We start from the raw sequence: 20588 nt of genomic DNA on the forward strand, positions 1-20588 counted from the left end.
GTGGAGAGGAATCTCTAGTAGCTGTAGATGTAGGAAGTATGCAGCAGACCTCAGCAGTTACGGTGGCTAGGACAGTTGCAGAGTCTAAGAGAAAGAATAAGGTTCTGCTGTTAGGTAGTTCTCATGGTAGAGGTGTAGGCCAGCAGTTGCAGGAAGTGTTGGGGAGTGAGTAATAGGTCACCAGCGTTGTGAAGCCTAATGCAGGATTGGCTCAGGTGACTGTTAACATAGGGGGGTTATGTAGGGATTTTACTAAAGAGGATCAGGTAGTGATTGTGGGTGGGGCTGGTAATAGTATTGACAGGGATGGGGAGTATGACATAGATGGTGACCTGGAAAAGATAGCCACTCATATTGGCAACACGAATGTGCATTTCGTGGAACTGTTTCAGCGTCACGATCGGCCTCATCTTAATACAGCCGTCAGGCGTAATAACACGAGACTTGAAGGTGCGCTGATGACAGAAGGCATGAGTCACATTTCAGTGGTGTCGGTGGAGTCTATCAGCAGGACGGGTTTCACTAGACATGGCCTGCACCTCAAAAGGTATGGAAATGGGAGGTTGGCAAAGCTTATAGGTGACAGCATAGGTGGGGGCGGTGGGATCACTCATGGGAAACTTCCGGTAGTGGTGGGTGTTAGAGCTGTACCTTTTTTAGATTGAAGTGAGCTGATAGGTATTCCTGCTTAAGGGAAGTCTCCCTAACAATGAAACCACTTTCGACAAAGCTTAAGTATCTGATTAATGAGGGAATTAGTATATTTCATCAAAATGTACAAGGTATTAGAGATAAAGTTAGTGAACTGCTTATAGATGTTGACTCTGAAATTATTGGTATATCTGAACACCTCTTAAATAAGGAGATAATTCAGAGGCTTCCTTTACCAGGATACAGGTTGGCTGGCAGCTTTTCTAGGAGCTCTTTGCGGTGTGGGGGAGTAGCCATGCATGTGAAAAACGGTATCCCATTTGAGTCAATAGATGTTTCAAAGTACTGCACTGAAAAGGTGTTTGAATGTTATGCAGATGTGGTTAATTTAGTGGAGCTAAACTTCTTACTGTTGTTATTTATAGATCCCCAGACTCCGATTTTTTCGAAAGCTAGAGGAAGTTCTTGGTTCACTTCATAGGAAATACAATTAATTGTATACGTGATTGTGCAAGGAAAAGGATGCTGGTTGACCTCCTTAATTCATATAATCTTATACAAACCGTATTCTTTCCAACGACAGTGCAAGGGAGCAGTAGAACAACCACAAACAAAATTTTTGGTGATTCCTCATTACTAGAAGGGCATTCTGTTAGCAAAAAGTTGAATGGCCTTTCAGATCATGATGCACAAATTTTAACTGTAAAAGATTTTTGTGCTGCAACACATGTTAAATATAGTTATCAACTTTTTAGGAAAGCTGATCCAGTTGCTGTAGAGACCTTTGTAAACCTTATCAAGGAACAAGAGTGGCAAGATGTTTATAGTGCTGATACAGTAGACGATATATATAATGCTTTCCTCAAGACTTTTCTCGTGCTCTTTGAAAGTTGCTTTCCGTTACAACGTTCGAAACAGGGCACTAGCACAAACTGGCAGCCTGGGTGGCTGACTAAAGGGATATGAATATCTTGTAGAACAATGTGGCAATTATATGAATACGTTAGAAACTGTCACAATCTAAATGCAGCAGCACATTACAAACAGTATCGTAAGGTGCTTAAAAAAGTTATTGGGAAGGCAAAAAGTATGTGGTATGCAGATAGAATAGCTAAGTCTCAGGATAAAATTAAAACCATATGGTCAGACGTAAAGGAAGTGGCTGGTCTGCAGAGACAGGTAGAGGATATAGAATCAGTGCGTAGTGGGAATGTCCGTGTTACTGATAAGTCGCATATATGTACAGTATTTAATAATCACTTTCTGAATATAGCAGGTGAACTAAATAGAAACCTAGTCCCAACAGGGAATCATATAGCGCTCGTAGAAGAAAGTGTTCCGAGACTGTTACCTGAAACGCTCCTCCATGATACTGACAAGAGGGAGATTGAGTTAATAATTAAATCACTAAAGACCAAGAACTCTCATGGATATGACGGGGTATCTAGCAGAATACTGAAATATTGTTGTATGTATGTTAGCCCAGTACTCAGCCATATCTGTAACTCTTCCTTTAGGAGTGGTCGGTTTCCTGACCGATTAAAGTACTCGGTAGTGAAGCCACTTTATAAAAAGGGAGACAGGGATAATGTTGACAATTATAGACCTATTTCTATGCCATCGATGTTTGCTAAAGTTATAGAGAGGGTTGTATATACAAGGTTACTGGAGCATTTAAATTCACATAATTTGCTGTCAAATGTACAGTTTGCTTTTAGAATTGGTTTAACAACTGAAAATGCTATATTCTCTTTTCTCTGTAAGGTTTTGGACGGATTAAATAAAAGGTTGATTTAACGAAGGCTTTTGACTGTGATGATCACAAAATGTTGCTGCAGAAGTTGGACCATTATGGAGTAAGGGGAGTAGCTTACGACTGGTTCGCCTCTTACTTTAAGAACAGAAAGCAGAAGGTAATTCTCCGCAATATTGAGAGTGGTAGTGATGTTCAGTCCCAATGGGGATCTGTTAAGTGGGGCGTTCCCCAAGGGTCGGTGTTGGAGCCACTGCTGTTTCTTATTTATATAAATGATATGCCTTCTAGTATTACAGGTGATTCAAAAATATTTCTGCTTGCTGATGACACCAACTTGGCAGTGAAGGATCTTGTGTGTAATACTGAAACAGCATGTAGTTCATGAAATAAGTTCGTGGCTTGTGGAAAATAATTTGATGCTAAATCACAGTAAGACTCAGTTTTTACAGTTTCTAACTCACAATTCAACAAGAACCGATATTTTTATCAGATAGAATGGGCATATTTTATAAGCGAGACGGATCAGTTCAAGTTCTTAGGCGTTCGGATAGACAGTAAGCTGTTGTGGAAAGCCCATGTTGAGGATCTTGTTCAGAAACTGAATGCTGCTTTATTTACCATTAGAACAGTATCTGAAATAAGTGACAGTTCAACAGGAAAAGTAATCTACTTATCATATTTTCATACGCTTATGTCATACGGTATTATTTTTTGGGGTAGTTCTTCTGTTTCAAAAAGGGTAGTTTTGGCTCGAAAACGGGCTTTTCGAGCTATATGGGGTGTAAGTTCGAGAACCTCTTGTCGACCCCTGTTCAATAGTCTGGGAATTCTGACATTGCCCTCACAGTATATATTTTCTTTAATGTCGTTTGTTGTTAGCAATGTTAGCTTATTCCCAAGAATTAGCAATTTTCACTCAGTTAATGCTAGGCAGAAATCGAATCTGCATGTGGAATGCACTTCCTTGACTCTTGTGCAGAAAGGAGTGCAATATTCTGCTGCATCCATTTTCAATAAGCTACCACAAGAACTCAAAAATCTTAGCAGTAGCCCAAACACTTTTAAGTCCATACAGAAGAGTTTCCTCATGGCTTACTCCTTCTATTCTGTCGAGGAGCTCCTGGAAGAGCTGAAAAATTAAGCAAACTACAGTGTTATCTTGTTGATTTTCTTTATTTAAACTTACGAATTGTCGCCTGAATATGTTTCTTATATTTCATTTTATCTGTTTCCACTATCGTGTTATAATTTCATGTATTGACTCGTTCCATGACCATGGAGACTTCTCCTTAATGTGGTCCCACGGAACAATAAATAAATAAATAAATAAACTGATACGGCCTATTATAACTGACTGATTGTCTCCTATTTGACAATATACCGTATTGTTTGCAGTAACATGAGTCCTGTAACATCTTTCCTACCATAACCAAGCACCTGACTGAGGGGCTTTAAATATTAAAAAAAAATGGCTCTGAGCACTATGGGACTCAACTGCTGAGGTCATTAGTCCCCTAGAACTTAGAACTAGTTAAACCTAACTAACCTAAGGACATCACAAACATCCATGCCCGAGGCAGGATTCGAACCTGCGACCGTAGCGGTCTTGCGGTTCCAGACTGCAGCGCCTTTAACCGCACGGCCACTTCGGCCGGCAAATATTAAAAGACGGAGTTATTCTACAGTATCACGTCAATGAGCTTAACTCCATGTATGGTATTTCCTAACTGAAGTTAGCATGTGGCGATTCAAATATTCTAAAGCCAAATATAAGGCTCTGAAAAGGAGATTGGAAAAAGACATACCTTCTATGTCCACGAAGATTCCTTCTGAAAGCACATCAGTGAGTCCGATGAAATACTGGTCGACGTAACGCTCTTTAAAGGGGCTCTTTGTGAGCAGATTGACACTCTCTTCGTCGACAGACACGAACAAGGTGGCGTCGAAAGCCTCGCAGGCGTAGCGGGCCTGGTGCCACGACTGGCAGGCTCGGGAAAACCTGACCATTGAGCGTGGAGGCAGGAACAGGAAGCCTTCGTTGTCGCGTCTCCGAGCTGGCAGGCCGCTGTCACGCCCTGCTGCGAACATCACATCGTTGTGGTTACCATCAACTCTACTAGAAACAATAACAACATTCTCCATTTCATCAACACCACAATGAAACCGCAAATACAATAGCCGGTTCTACAGGTGGAGTCACGAACGATGGCGGTGAAATTTAGACTTCCGCGCATCTACGTCACGCTTTCCCCGATAGCCAACGAGTGTTCAGTAGTGTTCTCAGCACTCTGCTGTGAATACCGTAACCAATTGAGGCATTAAACGTGATCGCAGCGAGTTATTCAGTGAATTTTTATTCCATTCGTAGGGAGTTGCCACGATTGACGGTGATGGTTACCGACATATTCTGCACAAGCAAGCGAGAAATATAATTTTCAGTACAGGGTGATTAAAAAAAACGTTCACAAACAGCCATGTCACATCGGGCATACAGTAAGAATAATAATGATCAGTAATTGCACAGAAACTGTGGATCGCAAAGGTCGTCTGGAACTACTAAATGTCGTTGCAGCTATTTGGTCTCATGATACAAATGGTTGCCCACTACAGGAAATGTTCTACGTTTTGTCCAGAACTGACATGGATGCTGCATTGAAAGGTGCACCCTCTCAAAGATACTTGGTGTATCTAGAACACATCTTTCTGGCACATTCTGCCCACTACGTCCTCCAGCGATGTAACAGGTATTTCATACACAAGGTCCTTCAGATACCGCCAAAAGAAAAGATCGATTAGGTCAGATGGGTGATCGTAGTGGCCATCAGACTGCCCCACCGTGACCAGTCCAGCGGCCGGGAAATGTTGATTACAATTGTGCATTCACTTGTCTGCTGAAATGCGTGGCGGCTTCGTCGTGCTCAAATCGAACACAAGCGGGTTGTAGTAGAACTGCGTGCTTATGGAATATCGTCTCAGTTATGGCACTGGCTTCGTAGTTTGCTGTCAGAGAGGTCACACTTCGTAATTGACGGAAAGTCATCGAGTAAAACAGAAGTGATTCCTGGCGTCCCTGGAGATAGTGTTATAGGCCCTTTACTGTTCCTTATTTATATAAACGATGTGGGAGACAATCTGAGCAACACTCTTAGGTTGTTTGCGGATGACGCTATCGTTTATCGACTAATGAAGTGATCAGAAGATCAAAACAAATTGCAAAACGATTTAGAAAAGATATCTGTATGCTGCGAAAATTGGCAATTGACCCTAAATAATGAAAAGTGTGAGGTCATTCACATAAGTGCTAACAGGAATCCGTTAAACTTCGGTTACACGATAAATCAGTTAAATCTAAAGGCCATAAATTCTACTAAATAGCTACGAATTACAAATACAAACAACTTAAATTGCAAGGAACACACAGAAAATGTTATTAGGAAGGCTAACCAAAGACTGCGTTTTATTGGAAGGACACTTAGAAAATGTAATAGATCTACTAAAGAGACTGCCTACACTACGCTTGCCCGTCCGCTTTTAGAATACTGCTGCACTTTGTGGGGTCCTTATCGTATAGGATTGACGGAGTGCATCGAAAAGTACAAAGAAGTGCAGCACGTTTTGTATTATCACGAAATAGGTGAGAGAGTGTCACTGAAATGATACAGGGTTAGGGATGGACATCATTAAAACAAAGGTGTTTTTCGTTGCGGAGGAATCTTCTCACGAAATTCCGGTCACCAACTTTCTCCGAAAGCGAAAATATTTTGCTGACGCCTACCTACATAGGGAGAAACGATCACCATGGCAAAGTAAGGGAAATCAGAGCTCGTTCGAAAAGATTTAGATGTTCGTTCTTTCCGCGCACTATACGAAATTGGAATAACAGAGAATTGTGATGGTGGTTCGATGAACCCTCTGCCAAGCACTTAAATGTGATTTACAGAGTATCCAGGTAGATGCAGATGTGGATGCAGAACATCATTCAGTATGTCCGACAAAGCCTCTCACAGTAATACGAGATAAGTACGACCATTAAGTCAGTGCGGGAGAATGTACGGCCCAATTGAACAGTCTCCATCGACGCCAGACCACACGTTAGGGGCAAATTTTCGTTTTGAGGCATGCATACGTGTAGCATCTGGGCTCACATCCGCTCACGTGTGCAGGTTGTGAACATTCATCACACCCTCGATGAGGCATCATCGATGAAGAGAACACTAGCTGTGAAGCTCCTGTCTGCAGCAGGTTACTGTAGAAGCAATAACAACTACAGCAACATCAATGTATAACAATAACAGAATCAGCAACAATAATTTATAACAACAACAATCAATATTTCTGCGCCACTTCCTTGAATATCAGCACAAAAAAAACAAAACCCAGCAGCCAATCTGTGACTGTTAGCGTAGAAAAAAAAAAGCAATGTGACAGAAAACTCCGCGCGGGCTTAGCCGAGCGGTCTCGGACGCTGCAGTCGTGGACTGCGCAGCTGGTCCCGGCGGAGGTTCGAGTCCTCCCTCGGGCATGGGTGTGTGTGTTTGTCCTTAGGATAATTTAGGTTAGTAGTGTGTAAGCTTAGCGACTGATGACCTTAGCAGTCAAGTCCCATACGATTTCACACACAATTTTTTGACGGAAAACGTAGTACCAAAATACGCTCCCCCTTTGTCTATCTTCGCATAGAGCTGTCTGTATTTATCATGTATCATGATTAAGGGAGACATGCCAGGCCCACGCCTTCGTAGTTCACTCTGATCGCTTTGGAGCACTGTAGATAGTGCAGAACTGTTACTAGGCGTTCGTGCGATCCTCCACCTCTGACGTACGTCATTGTAGTGTACATATCCGTCACTCGGTGTTACGGAAGAGTGAGTCGACGTGCAGGTGTGAAAGAATGGAAGAAACGGGTTATCGTATATCGGCGTGCCCACGTCCACTCCGTGAATGAATCACATTGAAAGTATGGGGGACTGTTTGAAATGGAAAATGAAACCTCTCCGCAGTTCGTTAGCTCTGCTTGATCAAATCATCAGTCGGTGCCCTCATCTGGCTATGGCTTATCTGAGAAAACTTGGAGACTCTCTTTCTCATCGAACTGCCACCATTATCAAGGCTAGAGGGGGTGTTTTAGGGTGTTAGGGTGATTTCTTATGGGTCGTGGTGTGCTTACGAACTTAGTGCACTCATGAAGCCCGAAAAACACAACGTAGTCTTTCATTTACGGCCAATGAGATGTTTCCTAAAAGTTTAAAATGCATATTTGTGTAAAGTGACAATAGTTCGTAGATTTTGTTATTACTTTGCACTTATCATGTTTAATCGTGCATAAGTCCCATATACCGAGCGCTAACCCTGAGAGAAACAAATTGATGATATCTTAGTAAGTACAGCGGCTCTATAACCTTCAGTTCCCAAGTAGCAAAACAACTAATATTTGATGAAACACGACGTTCTAGTAATGTCAGTGTTTACAGGTTGCTATTGCTTTTCTCGACATCTGATCCACAGAAATATAGCTACATATATTACCGTCAAGGTGTCAAGTACTTTCAAATGAGTGCGTTTTTAGTGCTCAGTTTAATTTAATCTGTCAAAGGGGAAATTTGATTCAACGTCTTCTCATTTTAACTACAGTTGTAGAAAGGTGTCGTCAAGAACTGCAGTAACGAAGCTTAACGCAGTGTGCTCACCAACTGAAGGGCATATGGAAGTTAGCATCAATAAAGAATGTGTGCCAATAATTTGGACTTGAACACGAAGACCCCGGCACGGTCGAAAAGGTAACAGGCCATTAAGTCCCAATAACGCCATTGTCAGTATGGGGACGATCTGCAACTTCACAAGCCGAGATCACTAAAAAAGCATTTTATTGGATGATTGTTTTTGACAGAACTGCGCTGTCATAATCGGATCTGCAAGAAGATGAACAGGAACTAAAAGGATCTTGGGATCATTATGTAGTAACTAAATAAATTGTCGTGTAATACAACCTATGGAATTATAACACACTTTTTGCTTTAAAATATTACAACATTTTGTTCACCAGTGTGGCAAGTCACTCACATTGCATATACACTTCCCATTATCATGAATATCACTACAGAACGGCATGTCGAATGTAAAATATCTATACAGACATAAACATAGCCGTATTGTACTGACTATAAGTGTTCATGTTCACCGCCAACTGGCGAGTGACAGAAGTGGTGTAAACACAGCGACCGCCAAGTCTGTTCACCAGATGGTTGACCGGTAGTTGCGGTGCTTCACCGGTTTATCATTTTGTACACAGTATAAAGCATAAGTACAAAATTCCATATAATTGTAAATACATTCTTAAAAATTATTTTTATTTAAGTTGACATATAATCCAAATCAGAGAAATATAGAAACTCTATGTGTAATTAAAGTATATAATTTTAAGAAATTTTGCAGGGCAATGGTGTTTATGACATACATTTGGAACGAAGAAATTATTGAGCTCCCACTATGTTAAATGTAGACAAGAACTTAAAATGAAGTTATCTTCAAGTTTGGATATCAGTATTATGGTGTAATCTGTGTCGTGTTTGTAATTAACGTATGAATGCCCGTAGCTATGTTTCGGGTTTCCTCAGTATAATGGCTAGACAATATATGTTTTTTTTACTTAACAATCGTTCTAAACACAAAATATCATAAACAGATCGACATTAAAAAACAGTAACGAGTCTTATATTACTGTAACCATAATAACACGATGTTCATCTAAATCGCATTCGTCACCCGATTTCTACGTTATTCAGTGCGCGCGTGTGTTGAGTTGAACGACAATCATCAAGACATATCTCATAAAAACAGAAAAATTAAAATGATGTTCGCCCAGAATTTACACAGAAAATAACATAAACCTAAGTAGTACATCGAAATACAGGAGAAATATTAAGAACAATGTAATCCTTCAAAAGATTACGTTGTCCTTCATTACAAAATTTCCAGACCGTTTAATACATGTAATATATCGAAGTCAATAATTCCAAATAATTACGGCATATTTTTCAAAAAACTATAGGGTAGTAGATGTGTCAGAGGTCGTCTATCGATATAATTTAAATCAAGAGAAACATACGACTGGTCTTTTCATTTACGTCTTACATGCAAAAGAAATCATCATGTTCAAAGAAGGGTCTTAATGATTTATGTAGCACACCTGTGTTTCTCACTATATGTGAATACGTTGCACAAGGTCTAGGTGGACTTAAGAGATTGCTATTGGAAAGCAATTCAACTTAGTAATCTAGACATCGGGCGATGTATTCAATGTTGCAATGTAGATTAAAATCCTATTACTATGCCTGAAATTATTAAGAAACTGGTACACCTCCCTAATATCAAATGTTCAAATGTGTGTGAATTCCTAAGGGACCAAACTGCTGAAGTAATCGGTCCCTAGACTTACACACTACTTAAATTACCTTACGCTAAGAACAACACACACACACACACACACACACACACACACATACACACACACACACCCACGCCTGAGGGAGGAATAGAACCTCCTGTGGGAGGGGCCGCGCAACCAGTGACATAGCGCCTATAACCACGCGACCACTCCGCGCGGCTGCCTAATATCGTGTAGAGCTCCCACAAGTACGCAGATATGCCACAACACGACGTCTGAAATAGTGCTGGAGGTAACTGACACCATGAATCCAGCAGGGCTGTCCATAAATCCGTAAGAGTACTAGGGGGTGGAGATCTCTTCTGAACAGCACGTTGCAAGGCACCTCAGATATCCTCAATAATGTTCATGTCTGGAGAGTTTGGTGGCCAGTGGAAGTATTTAGATTCAGAAGAGTGTTCCTGGAGCAATTGTGAACGTGTGAGGTGTCGCATTGTTCTGTTAGAAAATGCCCGAGTCCGTCGGTATGCACAATGGACATGAATGGATGCAGGCGATCGGACAGGATCTTTACGTGAAACTTCCTGGCAGATTAAAACTGTGTGCCGGACCGAGACTCGAACTCGAGACCTTTGCCTTTCGCGGACAAGTGCTCTACCAACTGAGCTACGCAAGCACGACGCACACCCCGTCCTCACAGCCTTACTTCTGCTAGTACCTAGTTTCCTACCTTCCAAACTTTACAGAAGCTCTTTACAGAAGCTCTTCTTGCAGAAGGGCTTCTGTAAAGTTTGGAAGGTAGGAAACTAGGTACTGGCAGAAGTAAGGCTGTGAGGACGGGGTGTGCGTCGTGCTTGGGTAGCTCAGTTGCTAGAGCTCTTGCCCGCGAAAGGCAAAGGTCCCGAGTTCGAGTCTCGGTCCGGCACACAGTCTTAATCTACCAGGAAGTTTCATATCAGCGCACACTTCCCTGCAGAATTAAATCTCACTCAGTATGTTTACGTATGTGTCATCTGTCAGAGCCATATATAGACGTATCAGGGGTCCCATATCACTCCAACTGCACACACCCCCCACTATTACAGAGCCTCCACCAGCTTGAACAGTCCCCTGCTGACGTGCAGTCTATGGATTCATGAGGTTGTGTTCGTACCCTTACACGTCCATCGGTCGATACATTTTGAAAGGGGATTCGTCCGACCAGGCAACATGTTTCCAGTCATCAGCAGTCCAATGTCGGTGTTGACGGGCTCAAGCAAGTCCTCATCAAGGGTACACGAGTGAGCCGACGGCTTCGAAAGCCCATATCGATGATGTTTCGTTGAATGGTACGCACACTGCCACTTGTTGATGACCCAGCATTGAAATCTGCAATAATTAGCGGAAGGGTTGCACTTCTGTCACGTTGAACGATTCTCTTCAGTTGTCGCTGGTCCTGTTCTTGCAGGATCTTTTACCGGCCGCAGCGATGTCGGGGATTTGAAGTTTCACCGGATTCTTGATATTCATGGTTCACTCGTGAAATAGTCGCCGGGGGATATCGGAGATTAGAAGTTTTACCGAATTCTTGATATTCAAGGTACGCTCGTGAAATGGTCGTACGGGGGAATCTACACTTTATCGTTACCGCGCAGATGCTGTGTCCCATCACTCGTGCGCCAATTAAAACACCACGTTCAAACTCACTTAAATCTGTATAACGTGACATTGTAGCAGTAACTGATCTAACAACTGCGACAGACACTTGTTGTCTTATATAGCCGTTGCCGACCGTAGCGCCGTATTCTGCCTGTTTACGTATCTCTGTATTCGAATACGCATGCATATAACCGTTTCTTCGGCGCATCGCCGGCCGGTATGGCCGAGCGGTTCTAGGCACTTCAGTCTGGAACCGCGTGACCGCTACGATCGCAGGTTCGAATCCTGCCTCGGGCTTGGATGTGTGTGATGTCCTTAGGTTAGTTAGGTTTAAGTCGTTCTAAGTTCTAGGGGACTCATGACCTCAGATGTTAAGTCCCATAGTGCTCAGCGCCATTTTTTTGCGCATCAGTGTATCATATTATGAACTGCATTATGCACTAAAACCTCATAGCCTTTAATTAACGGCTATCAGGGGAAAAGGGCACAGATAACAGCAAAGATGGAATATTGTACATCTGATTACTGGTACTATAATTACGCAGATGCAAAGCTGAGATGGTTTTTGAACCAGATGATGGTCTGAGAATAGACCGAATTGGATCGTCCGTAATTAAACTTACCGTTACAGTTGTGTATTGCACAATGTGTTTCCTATTCATTAATTACATCTGTATAACAATACTAATATAAAATATTTCTACATAATATCAAACCGAGCGAGGTGGCGCAGTGGTTCGACACTGGACTCGCATTCGGGAGGACGACGGTTCAATCCCGCGTCCGGCCATCCTGATTTAGGTTTTCCGTGATTTCCCTAAATCACTCCAGGCAAATGCCGGGATGGTTCCTCTGAAAAGGCACGGCCGACTTCCTTCCCCATGCTTCCCTAATCCGATGAGACCGATGACCACGCTGTCTGGTCTCCTTCCCCAAAACCAACCAACCAATCCTACTCTAATACCCTCAACATCACCCCCCCCCCCCCCCCATAATATCAGTTTCGTTACAATTTTTTGTATAGATATGTTTATAAAATTGTGTGTAATGTACTGCTTTTCAAAATCTAAAAAAAAAAAAGAATATTCTCTATAGCTATTATGATGACATATTCGAAATTTAACTATGGGTATTCAGATGTATGTTATAAACATGAAACAAATTACACCATACTACTAATATACAAACTTGAAGAAAACTTTATTTTTAGGTTCTCGTCTACACTTAACATACTGCAAGCGTAATTATTTCTTCATTCCTTAGTATATGTCATAAATATAGTTATCCTGCAAAATTTCACAAGGTTATATAATTTAATTATACATTCAGTTTCTATATTTCTCAGATTTCGATCAGTTTGGATTCCGTAGAAATGTTGGAACACGTGAGGCAATACAAACCTTACGACTTATCTTAGAAGAAAGATTAAGAAAAGTCAAACCTACGTTTCTAGCATTTGTAGACTTAGAGAAAGCTTTTGACAATGTTAACTGGAATACCCTCTTTCAAATTCTGAAGGTGGCAGGGGTAAAATACAGGGAGTGAAAGGCTATTTACAATTTGTACAGAAACCAGATGGCAGTTATAAGAGTCGAGGGCCATGAAAGGGAAGCAGTGGTTGGGAAGGGAGTGAGACAGGGTTGTAGGCTATCCCCAATGTTATTCAATCTGTATATTGATCAAGCAGTAAAGGAAACAAAAGAAAAAATTGGAGTAGGTATTAGAATTTATGGAGAACAAATAAAAACCTTGAGGTTCGCCGATGACATTGTAATTCTGCCAGAGATAGCAAAGGACTTGGAAGAGAAGTTGAACGGAATGGACAGTGCCTTGAAAGGAGGATTTAAGATGAAGATCAACAAAAGCAAAACGACGATAATGGAATGTAGTCAAACTAAATCGGGTGATGCTGAGGGAATTAGATTAGGAAATGAGACACTTAATGTAGTAAAAGAATTTTGCTATTTAGGGAGTAAAATAACTGATGATGGTCGAAGTAGAGACGATATAAAATGTAGAGTGGCAATGGCAAGGAAAGCGTTTCTGAAGAAGAGAAATTTGTTAACATTGAGTATAGATTTAAGTGTCAGGAAGTCGTTTCTGAAAGTATTTGTATGGAGTGTAGCCACGTATGGAAGTGAAACATGGACGATAAATAGTTTGGACAAGAAGAGAATAAAAGCTTTAGAAATGTGGTGCTACAGAAGAATGCTGAAGGTTAGATGGGTAGATCACATAACTATTGAGGAGGTATTGAATAGAATTGGGGAGAAGAGGAGTGTGTGGCACAATTTGACAAAAAGAAGGGACCGGTTGGTAGGACATGTTTTGAGGCATCAAGGGATCACAAATTTAGCATCTGAGGGTAAAAATTGCAGAGGGAGACCAAGAGTTGAATACACTGAGCAGATTCAGAAGGATGTAGGTTGCAGAAAGTACTGGGAGATGAAGAAGCTTGCACAGGACAGAGTAGCATGGAGAGCTGCATCAAACCAGTCTCACGACTGAAGAACACAACAACAACAACAACAACAATGTCCACGTAAATAAAATGGTTCTTAATAATGCATTAATAATTACATGGAGTTATGCACCTATGCTTTATACTGTGTAAAAGATGATAACCGTGTCAACGAGCACAGTAGCTGGTGGACAGACATGGAACTCGTTGCGTTTCCACCACTTTCTGTCTGTCGCCAGCTGGTGGTGAACATGTACACTCGTAATCTGAGCAATACTCTTATGTTTATGCTTGTGCATAGTAATTTTACATTTGACATGTCAGTTTACAGCTTCTGTCGTGACAGTGCGAAATGTATATGCAATGCGAAGCAACTTGCAACACTAATGGACAATATACTGTAATATTTTAAAGTATAAGGTATGTTACAATCCGATAGGTTATGTTACAAGACAATATATTGAGTGACGATATAGTAGTTGTTGAGAACTTCAACCCAGAGACTGGATTGTGCAGCTCTCCATGCTATTCTATCCAGTGCAAGCTTCTTCATCTCCCTTCTGCAACATATATCCTTCTGAATCTGCTTAGAGTATTCACCTCTTGTACTCCACCTACGATTTTTACCCTCAACGGTGCACTCCAGTACTAAATTGGTGATCCCTTGACGACTCAAAATCTGTCCTACCAACCGATCCCTACTTCTAGTCAAGTTGTGCCACAAACTTCTCTTTTCCCCAATTCTGTTCAATACCTGGTCATTAATTATGTGATCTATCCATCTAATCTTCATCATTCATCTGTAGCACCACGTTTAGAAAGCTTCTATTCTCTTCATGTCTAAACTATTTATCGTCCACGTTTCACTTCCATACATGATGGCTATACTCCATAGAAATACTTTCAGAAACGACTTCCTGACACTTAACTCTATACTCGATGTTAACAAATTTCTCTTATCGAGAAATGTTTCCCTTGCCATTGCCAATCTACGTTTTATATCCTCTCTACTTCGACCATCATCAGTTATTTTGCTCCCCAAATAGTAAGCCTCATCTACTACTTTAAGTGTCTCATTTCCTTATCTAATTCCCTCAGCATCACCCGATTTAATTCGACTACATTCCATTATCCGTCGTTTTTCTTTTGTTGATGTTCATCTAATATCCTCCTTTCAAGACACTGTCCATTCCGTTCAACTGCTCTTCCAGATCCTTTGCTGTCTCTGACAGAATTACGATGTCATCGGCGAACCTCAAAGTTTTTATTTCGTCTCCATGGATTTTAATTCCTACTCCGAATTTTTCTTTTGTTTCCTTTACTGTTTGCTCAATATACAGACTGAATAACATCAGGGATAACCCTGTCTAGGTCCCTTCCCAACAATTGCTTCCCTTTCATGTCCCTCGACTCTTATAACTGCCATATTGTTTCTGTGCAAATGTAAATAGCCTTTTGCTCCCTGTATTTTACCCCTGCCATCTTCAGAATTTGAAAGAGCGTGTCCCAGTCAACATTGTCCAAAGCTTTCTCTAAGTCTACAAACGCTAGAAACGTAGGTTTGCCTTTCATCTATCTTCTAAGACAAGTTGTAGAGACAGTATTGCTTCATGTGTTCCAACATTTCTACGGAATCCAAACTGATCTTCCCCGTGGTCGGCTTCTACCAGTTTTTCCATTCATTTCTAAGGAATTCTTGTCAGTATTTTGCAGCCGTGACTTATTAAACTGATAGTTCGGTAATTTTCACATCTCTCAACACCTGCTTTCTTTGTGGTTGGAATTATTATATTCTCCTTGAAGTCTTAGGCTATTTCGCCTGTCTCATACATCTTGCTCGACAGACGGTAGAGTTTTGTCAGGGCTGGCTCTCCCAAGGCTATCAGTATTTGTAATGGAATGTTGTCTACTGCCGTGGCCTTGTTTCGAATTAGGTCTTTCAGTGCCCTGTCAAACTCTTCACGCTGTATCATTTCTCCCATTTTATCTTCATATACATCCTCTTCCATTTCCATAATATTGTCCTCAAGTACATCGCCATTGTATAGACCGTCTATATACTCCTTCCACCTTTCTGTTTTCCCTTCTTTCCTTAGAACTGGGGTTCCATCTGAGCTCTTGATATTCACACAGGTGGTTCTCTTTCGTCCAATGGTCTCTTTAAATTTTCTGAGGCAGTATCTATCTTACCTCTAGTGATATATGCCTCTGCATCCTTTCATTTGTCCTCCAGCCATCCCTGCTTAGCCATTTTGCACTTCCTATCGATCTCATTTTTGAGACGTTTGTATTTCTTTTTGCCTGGTTCATGTACTGCATTTTTATATTTTCTCCTTTCATCAATTAAATTCAATATATCTTCTGTTATCCAAGGATTTCTACTAGCTTCCGTCTTTTAACCAGCTCGATCCTCTGCTGCCTTCACTATTTCATTTCTCAAAGCTACCCATTCTTCTTCTAATACATACGATACTGTATACGATATAATGATTACGAATTATTTTTCCTATCAATTTCTCTACATCATCTTTCAGATCCGATGATGACAGCATAGCTCTGCTGAAATTAGTCATGCAATAAAACGTTTTTACTTATTTTTTTTATTTTTAGCAATCTTGACTTACCACGATATTCTGTGTTCCAACTGATTCTTTATTTACTTTCTCTGTCTCCATTTCAAATTCAAGTTAACAAAATAAGTAACATGAAGGCAAGAAGAAAAACTGTCAACCACACATAGAGACAGCCACGAATTTAGTTCTTGTTATATCGGCAATTGTTGCACAATATGCCAAATTGATCAATGGAGTAATTTTCTTTATATGAATTTTATAAGTACATTTTATTTTGAGGGTTGAAGTGGAATATTACACCATTACAAAAATCTTTAATTAACTGTGGCCATACTGACTAAATGTCACTCAGTTGACTTTTACGGATAAATATTTTTGTATTGCTAGCAGCAGTCAGATTATTTGTGTTCACTTAGTGGATTATTATTCATATTTTCAGCACCATTAACCTAAGATATCTGTACCCAAGAGGACTTTAACATTTTGAGTTGTTGGTCACAATTAAATTTGGCCATATCCCTCAAGAGTAGCTACTGATACAGGTATGAACAACTTAGTTCGTATTTTTACTGTCATAAGTTACATTATTTATTTTATTTTAATTAAATACATAGCGAAAATTTTCAATTTATACATTATGTGACTGATAGCAGACCAAAAGAAATAAGTTAACGAAGTTCTTTGATCTGGACGGTTTGTTTCCAATGGAAAGTTTGTTAAATAAATGTTCATAAGTAATTAGCCCTTTCCTTTCCAACAGTTAAGAAAGAGGTACTAAATTCAGACGTCAACATTCATGTGTCGAGTATGAACCATGTGAATGATGTTTCAAAACTACAGCCGCAGACGCAAAATACGAGACAAATTTCCACGCCGATCAACGTCATTTTTATATCTCATTACCAACTCATGACAGCAAGATGAGCTGTTGTAGAACTTCGTTCTCTACAACCATATATCACAGCGGGTTGGCAAAGAGGCGGAGAGAATGCTAGATTGGAATGTTTGGAAGGATTTTTCAGTTCTGCCATTCACCTTAAGACCAAGGGAACCTTACCGAATATCCTCGTCCGACTGGGAGATTGGAACTGTGTGTGTGTGTGTGTATGTGTGTTTTTTTTGTGTGTGTGTAAGTTGTAGTGAGTAAGAGACCGTAAGGGTTCTCCAGTTTATAAAAGATGTGCGAAAGAAAATGGACAAACCAATATCATCGAAATTTGTAGATTTTCAAATATATTCCAACTGATATCTTGCACTAATTTCGTATTGTGAGTGAGGTGCGAATTCATTACTTCACACCAAAAATGGAACACAATTCAAAGGTTGAGAGATAGACCTTATGGCCCGCCCCTAAATACGGTAAAGACAGTGTTGGGAATGGTACGACCAACGTTGCATGAGCCAGAAGTATTACGCAAGTTTTATGGATCAACAGCATGAAAGATATACGACCGATAGGCAGACTCCAGAAGAACAAGAAAATTCAGGTCTGTGCACCTGCCTGCAAAAGCGCTTAGGAAGAGGACATCCAAGGAAACATGCTGGAATGTGTATTCTGTTCGCCATTTCGGCATGGTCTGACCACCACTTCCGTTCCGAACTGTGGTGATCGGCTCATGGTCATGTGGGCTGTATTTAGTTATTTCCTTTCATTTTACTCCTAGAGTACTAATTACTGAGTATACATACCATGTGAATCGCACATACGCTGTTAGTCGTAAACATTTTTCACGCCCGACTTTTGACTATGAGCGTATCCCGAAATTCGAACTGGTATTAAGAAGTAAAACACTGGTATAATTATGCGGAATTTGTAAAGGTGCTAATGACAGCAAGACGTGTCGGGAAATGTTCCAGAGAGACATGTTTCGAAGGAGATCGGCAATTTACTTCTAACTTAAATACCTAGAATCACCGATAAGTGATTGTTCATTTCTATGGGCAATGACGAAAATCGCTTATAAAGCAAGCAGACTCTTGTATATTACTGGAAACCTAGTCAGGCAAGTACAGGAGTAGACATCGAACAAAATATGACACGACGCGCTACACGGTAAAAGGTAAGTAGAATCCATACAAAACATGAAAGGAATCCTGAAGTATTTATAAGGCTTGTTATTTTCACCTAACTTATTTTGATAAATGTAGGTGATGGTAATCTGAGATGACCGCCATCGTATTTGTTGGGTCGGTGTCACGAGAATTAGCCAAAGGGCATGATCTGAAATATATAGGTAATCACATTCTCTTTGCCCCGCATCAATTGGAGTAGGACAAACAGTTGAAATTACTGGTATGAAGTGTCTTTCATCAAGTGCTACTGTAATGAATGTACTGACTCTTCTTGACAACGCTATGCGTCCTTACTTATTCGTCAGCTCAGGGACGACGAGATTTCACCGAAAAAGCAGGGTCTTCTAACTAGATATGCTGCTTACGACCTACTGCAGTACATTGGTAGAATAATTTTAAACATCAAAATAATAATAATAATTATTGTTTCTAAAAGAGAAAGGTACTTTAGAAGCGTCTGAGACTTCAATTGTGCTCGCCCCAGCCCCTTTCACGCAGAGCGGATGACTTGCAATACACCTGCAAACGTAAGCAGTAGTGTGTCTACGCCTTGCCATTTCTCAGGGGCATAACTAATACAAAAGGGCACCTAGCGTTGCCGGCAAGTGTCGGTGAACATTTTGTGTCTAACAAAAGTTGTTCTGCACGATGTGATCCATCATCCCTAGACGTTTGATGCAAAGACTTCGAAACGGTCTTTACATGGTGAACATCAATAGAATCGACAAATTGCAGGGACGAATTCCTGATTGGAAATTAAGGAAAAAGGTCCTATGAACGTGTGACCGGAAATGGACGGTGTGCATGCAACATTATGTCGTCTCGGGTCACAGTACAGAGCTGCATCGCATACACATAACAACAGATGTCCAAAGTGGCCTCCATGGGATTGCAGGTGGTAGGGGTAGTATCGGTTGTCAAGCAGGATACACGTAATCGTACTTTGGCCGACACTACGTTGGCGAACACTTGCCTGGAGCTTAATTAGGGTTCGTCTCAATATCGTGCACAATCCAGTTCTCCGAATCTGGTGCACGCACTGTCCGCCGCCTTCCTGCACATTTGCCTGTCCGAAAGGCCCCATGATTACACAAACGCCCAAAAAAAGCTTGAAATGTTGAGTGATGTGGTTAGTCTGTGAGGGTACTTGTTTTGATATAGCCTCTCGACCGTTTCCATCTGCCTGGCCGTACACAAACACCATCTCGGCTTGTCCCCGACGTGAATACCGGACCATTCTGCTGCTTACAGTATGCTATGTGTATCACGCACAATGCAACACACAAGGAACACACGGCACGTAGTCAAAAGAACTGTCATTTGTCAGCGCCATCTACCATGGAAACGAGGCATTTCCAGACACGTGATCGTAGTACCTTTGGTCCTCTATTCCCAGTCATGAACCCGCCCCTGCAATTTGTCAGTTTTATTAATGTTCACACTGTATATACAATCAAGGGTCGTTCAATAAATAATGCCGCAATTTTTTACAGTGTTTAATGTATCTAGGAAAGAGTCATTTTAAGTGTTTCAGATTTGATGTTTCTGGTGGACATGTGGGAACTTTCGAACAATTCCGACAGATGATAAAGTCGAAACGAAGTGTCAAAATTGTATATAGGCAACACATGCGTACAGTCAACGACGTGCTATTGAATTGTAGGTTCCGGCTAAAGAAATCGTGGTGAACACTGATAAATGTTTGTGTACAATGTATAGTAATTATGTAGTTGATAAGAGTACTGTTGGACGGCGGCTCAAGAGAGTTAAAGAGTCCGGGAGTGCAGAGACATCATGCCACAGGATTTAGTGAAAAGACATTTAACGTGAAATATTGGAGCAGTTTGAAGCCAAAGGAATGCTTTCTCTGTGACGGATAGTTACCGGTGTCGAGTCCTGGGTGCATCACTTTGAGTAGGAAACAAAAAGGCACTCACTAGAGTGACACCACCGCAATCACCATAAAAGAAGAAAGTCAAGGCAGCTCCCTCTGGTGGCAAGTCACGATGACAAGTGTTTTGGAATGGCGATGGAGTCATTATCGCAGATGCG

The 20588-nt window shown here is 41.0% G+C and overlaps 1 protein-coding gene across 3 annotated transcripts in view; it reads right to left on the reverse strand.

The window, feature by feature from the left end:
- The window catches only part of LOC126457943 (uncharacterized), a 113450-nt gene that overhangs the window by 73317 nt on the left and 19545 nt on the right, over positions 1-20588 (reverse strand). For 2 of the 3 annotated variants that reach the window (XM_050094672.1, XM_050094670.1), the window contains exon 4: positions 4213-4485. In XM_050094672.1, the coding sequence (XP_049950629.1) occupies positions 4213-4485 (273 nt within the window). The remainder of the gene's footprint in view (positions 1-4212; positions 4486-20588) is intronic. The other variant, XM_050094671.1, reaches the window with a different exon arrangement.

Source organism: Schistocerca serialis, chromosome 2 (genome assembly GCF_023864345.2).
Source record: "Schistocerca serialis cubense isolate TAMUIC-IGC-003099 chromosome 2, iqSchSeri2.2, whole genome shotgun sequence".
NCBI lineage: Eukaryota > Metazoa > Arthropoda > Insecta > Orthoptera > Acrididae > Schistocerca > Schistocerca serialis.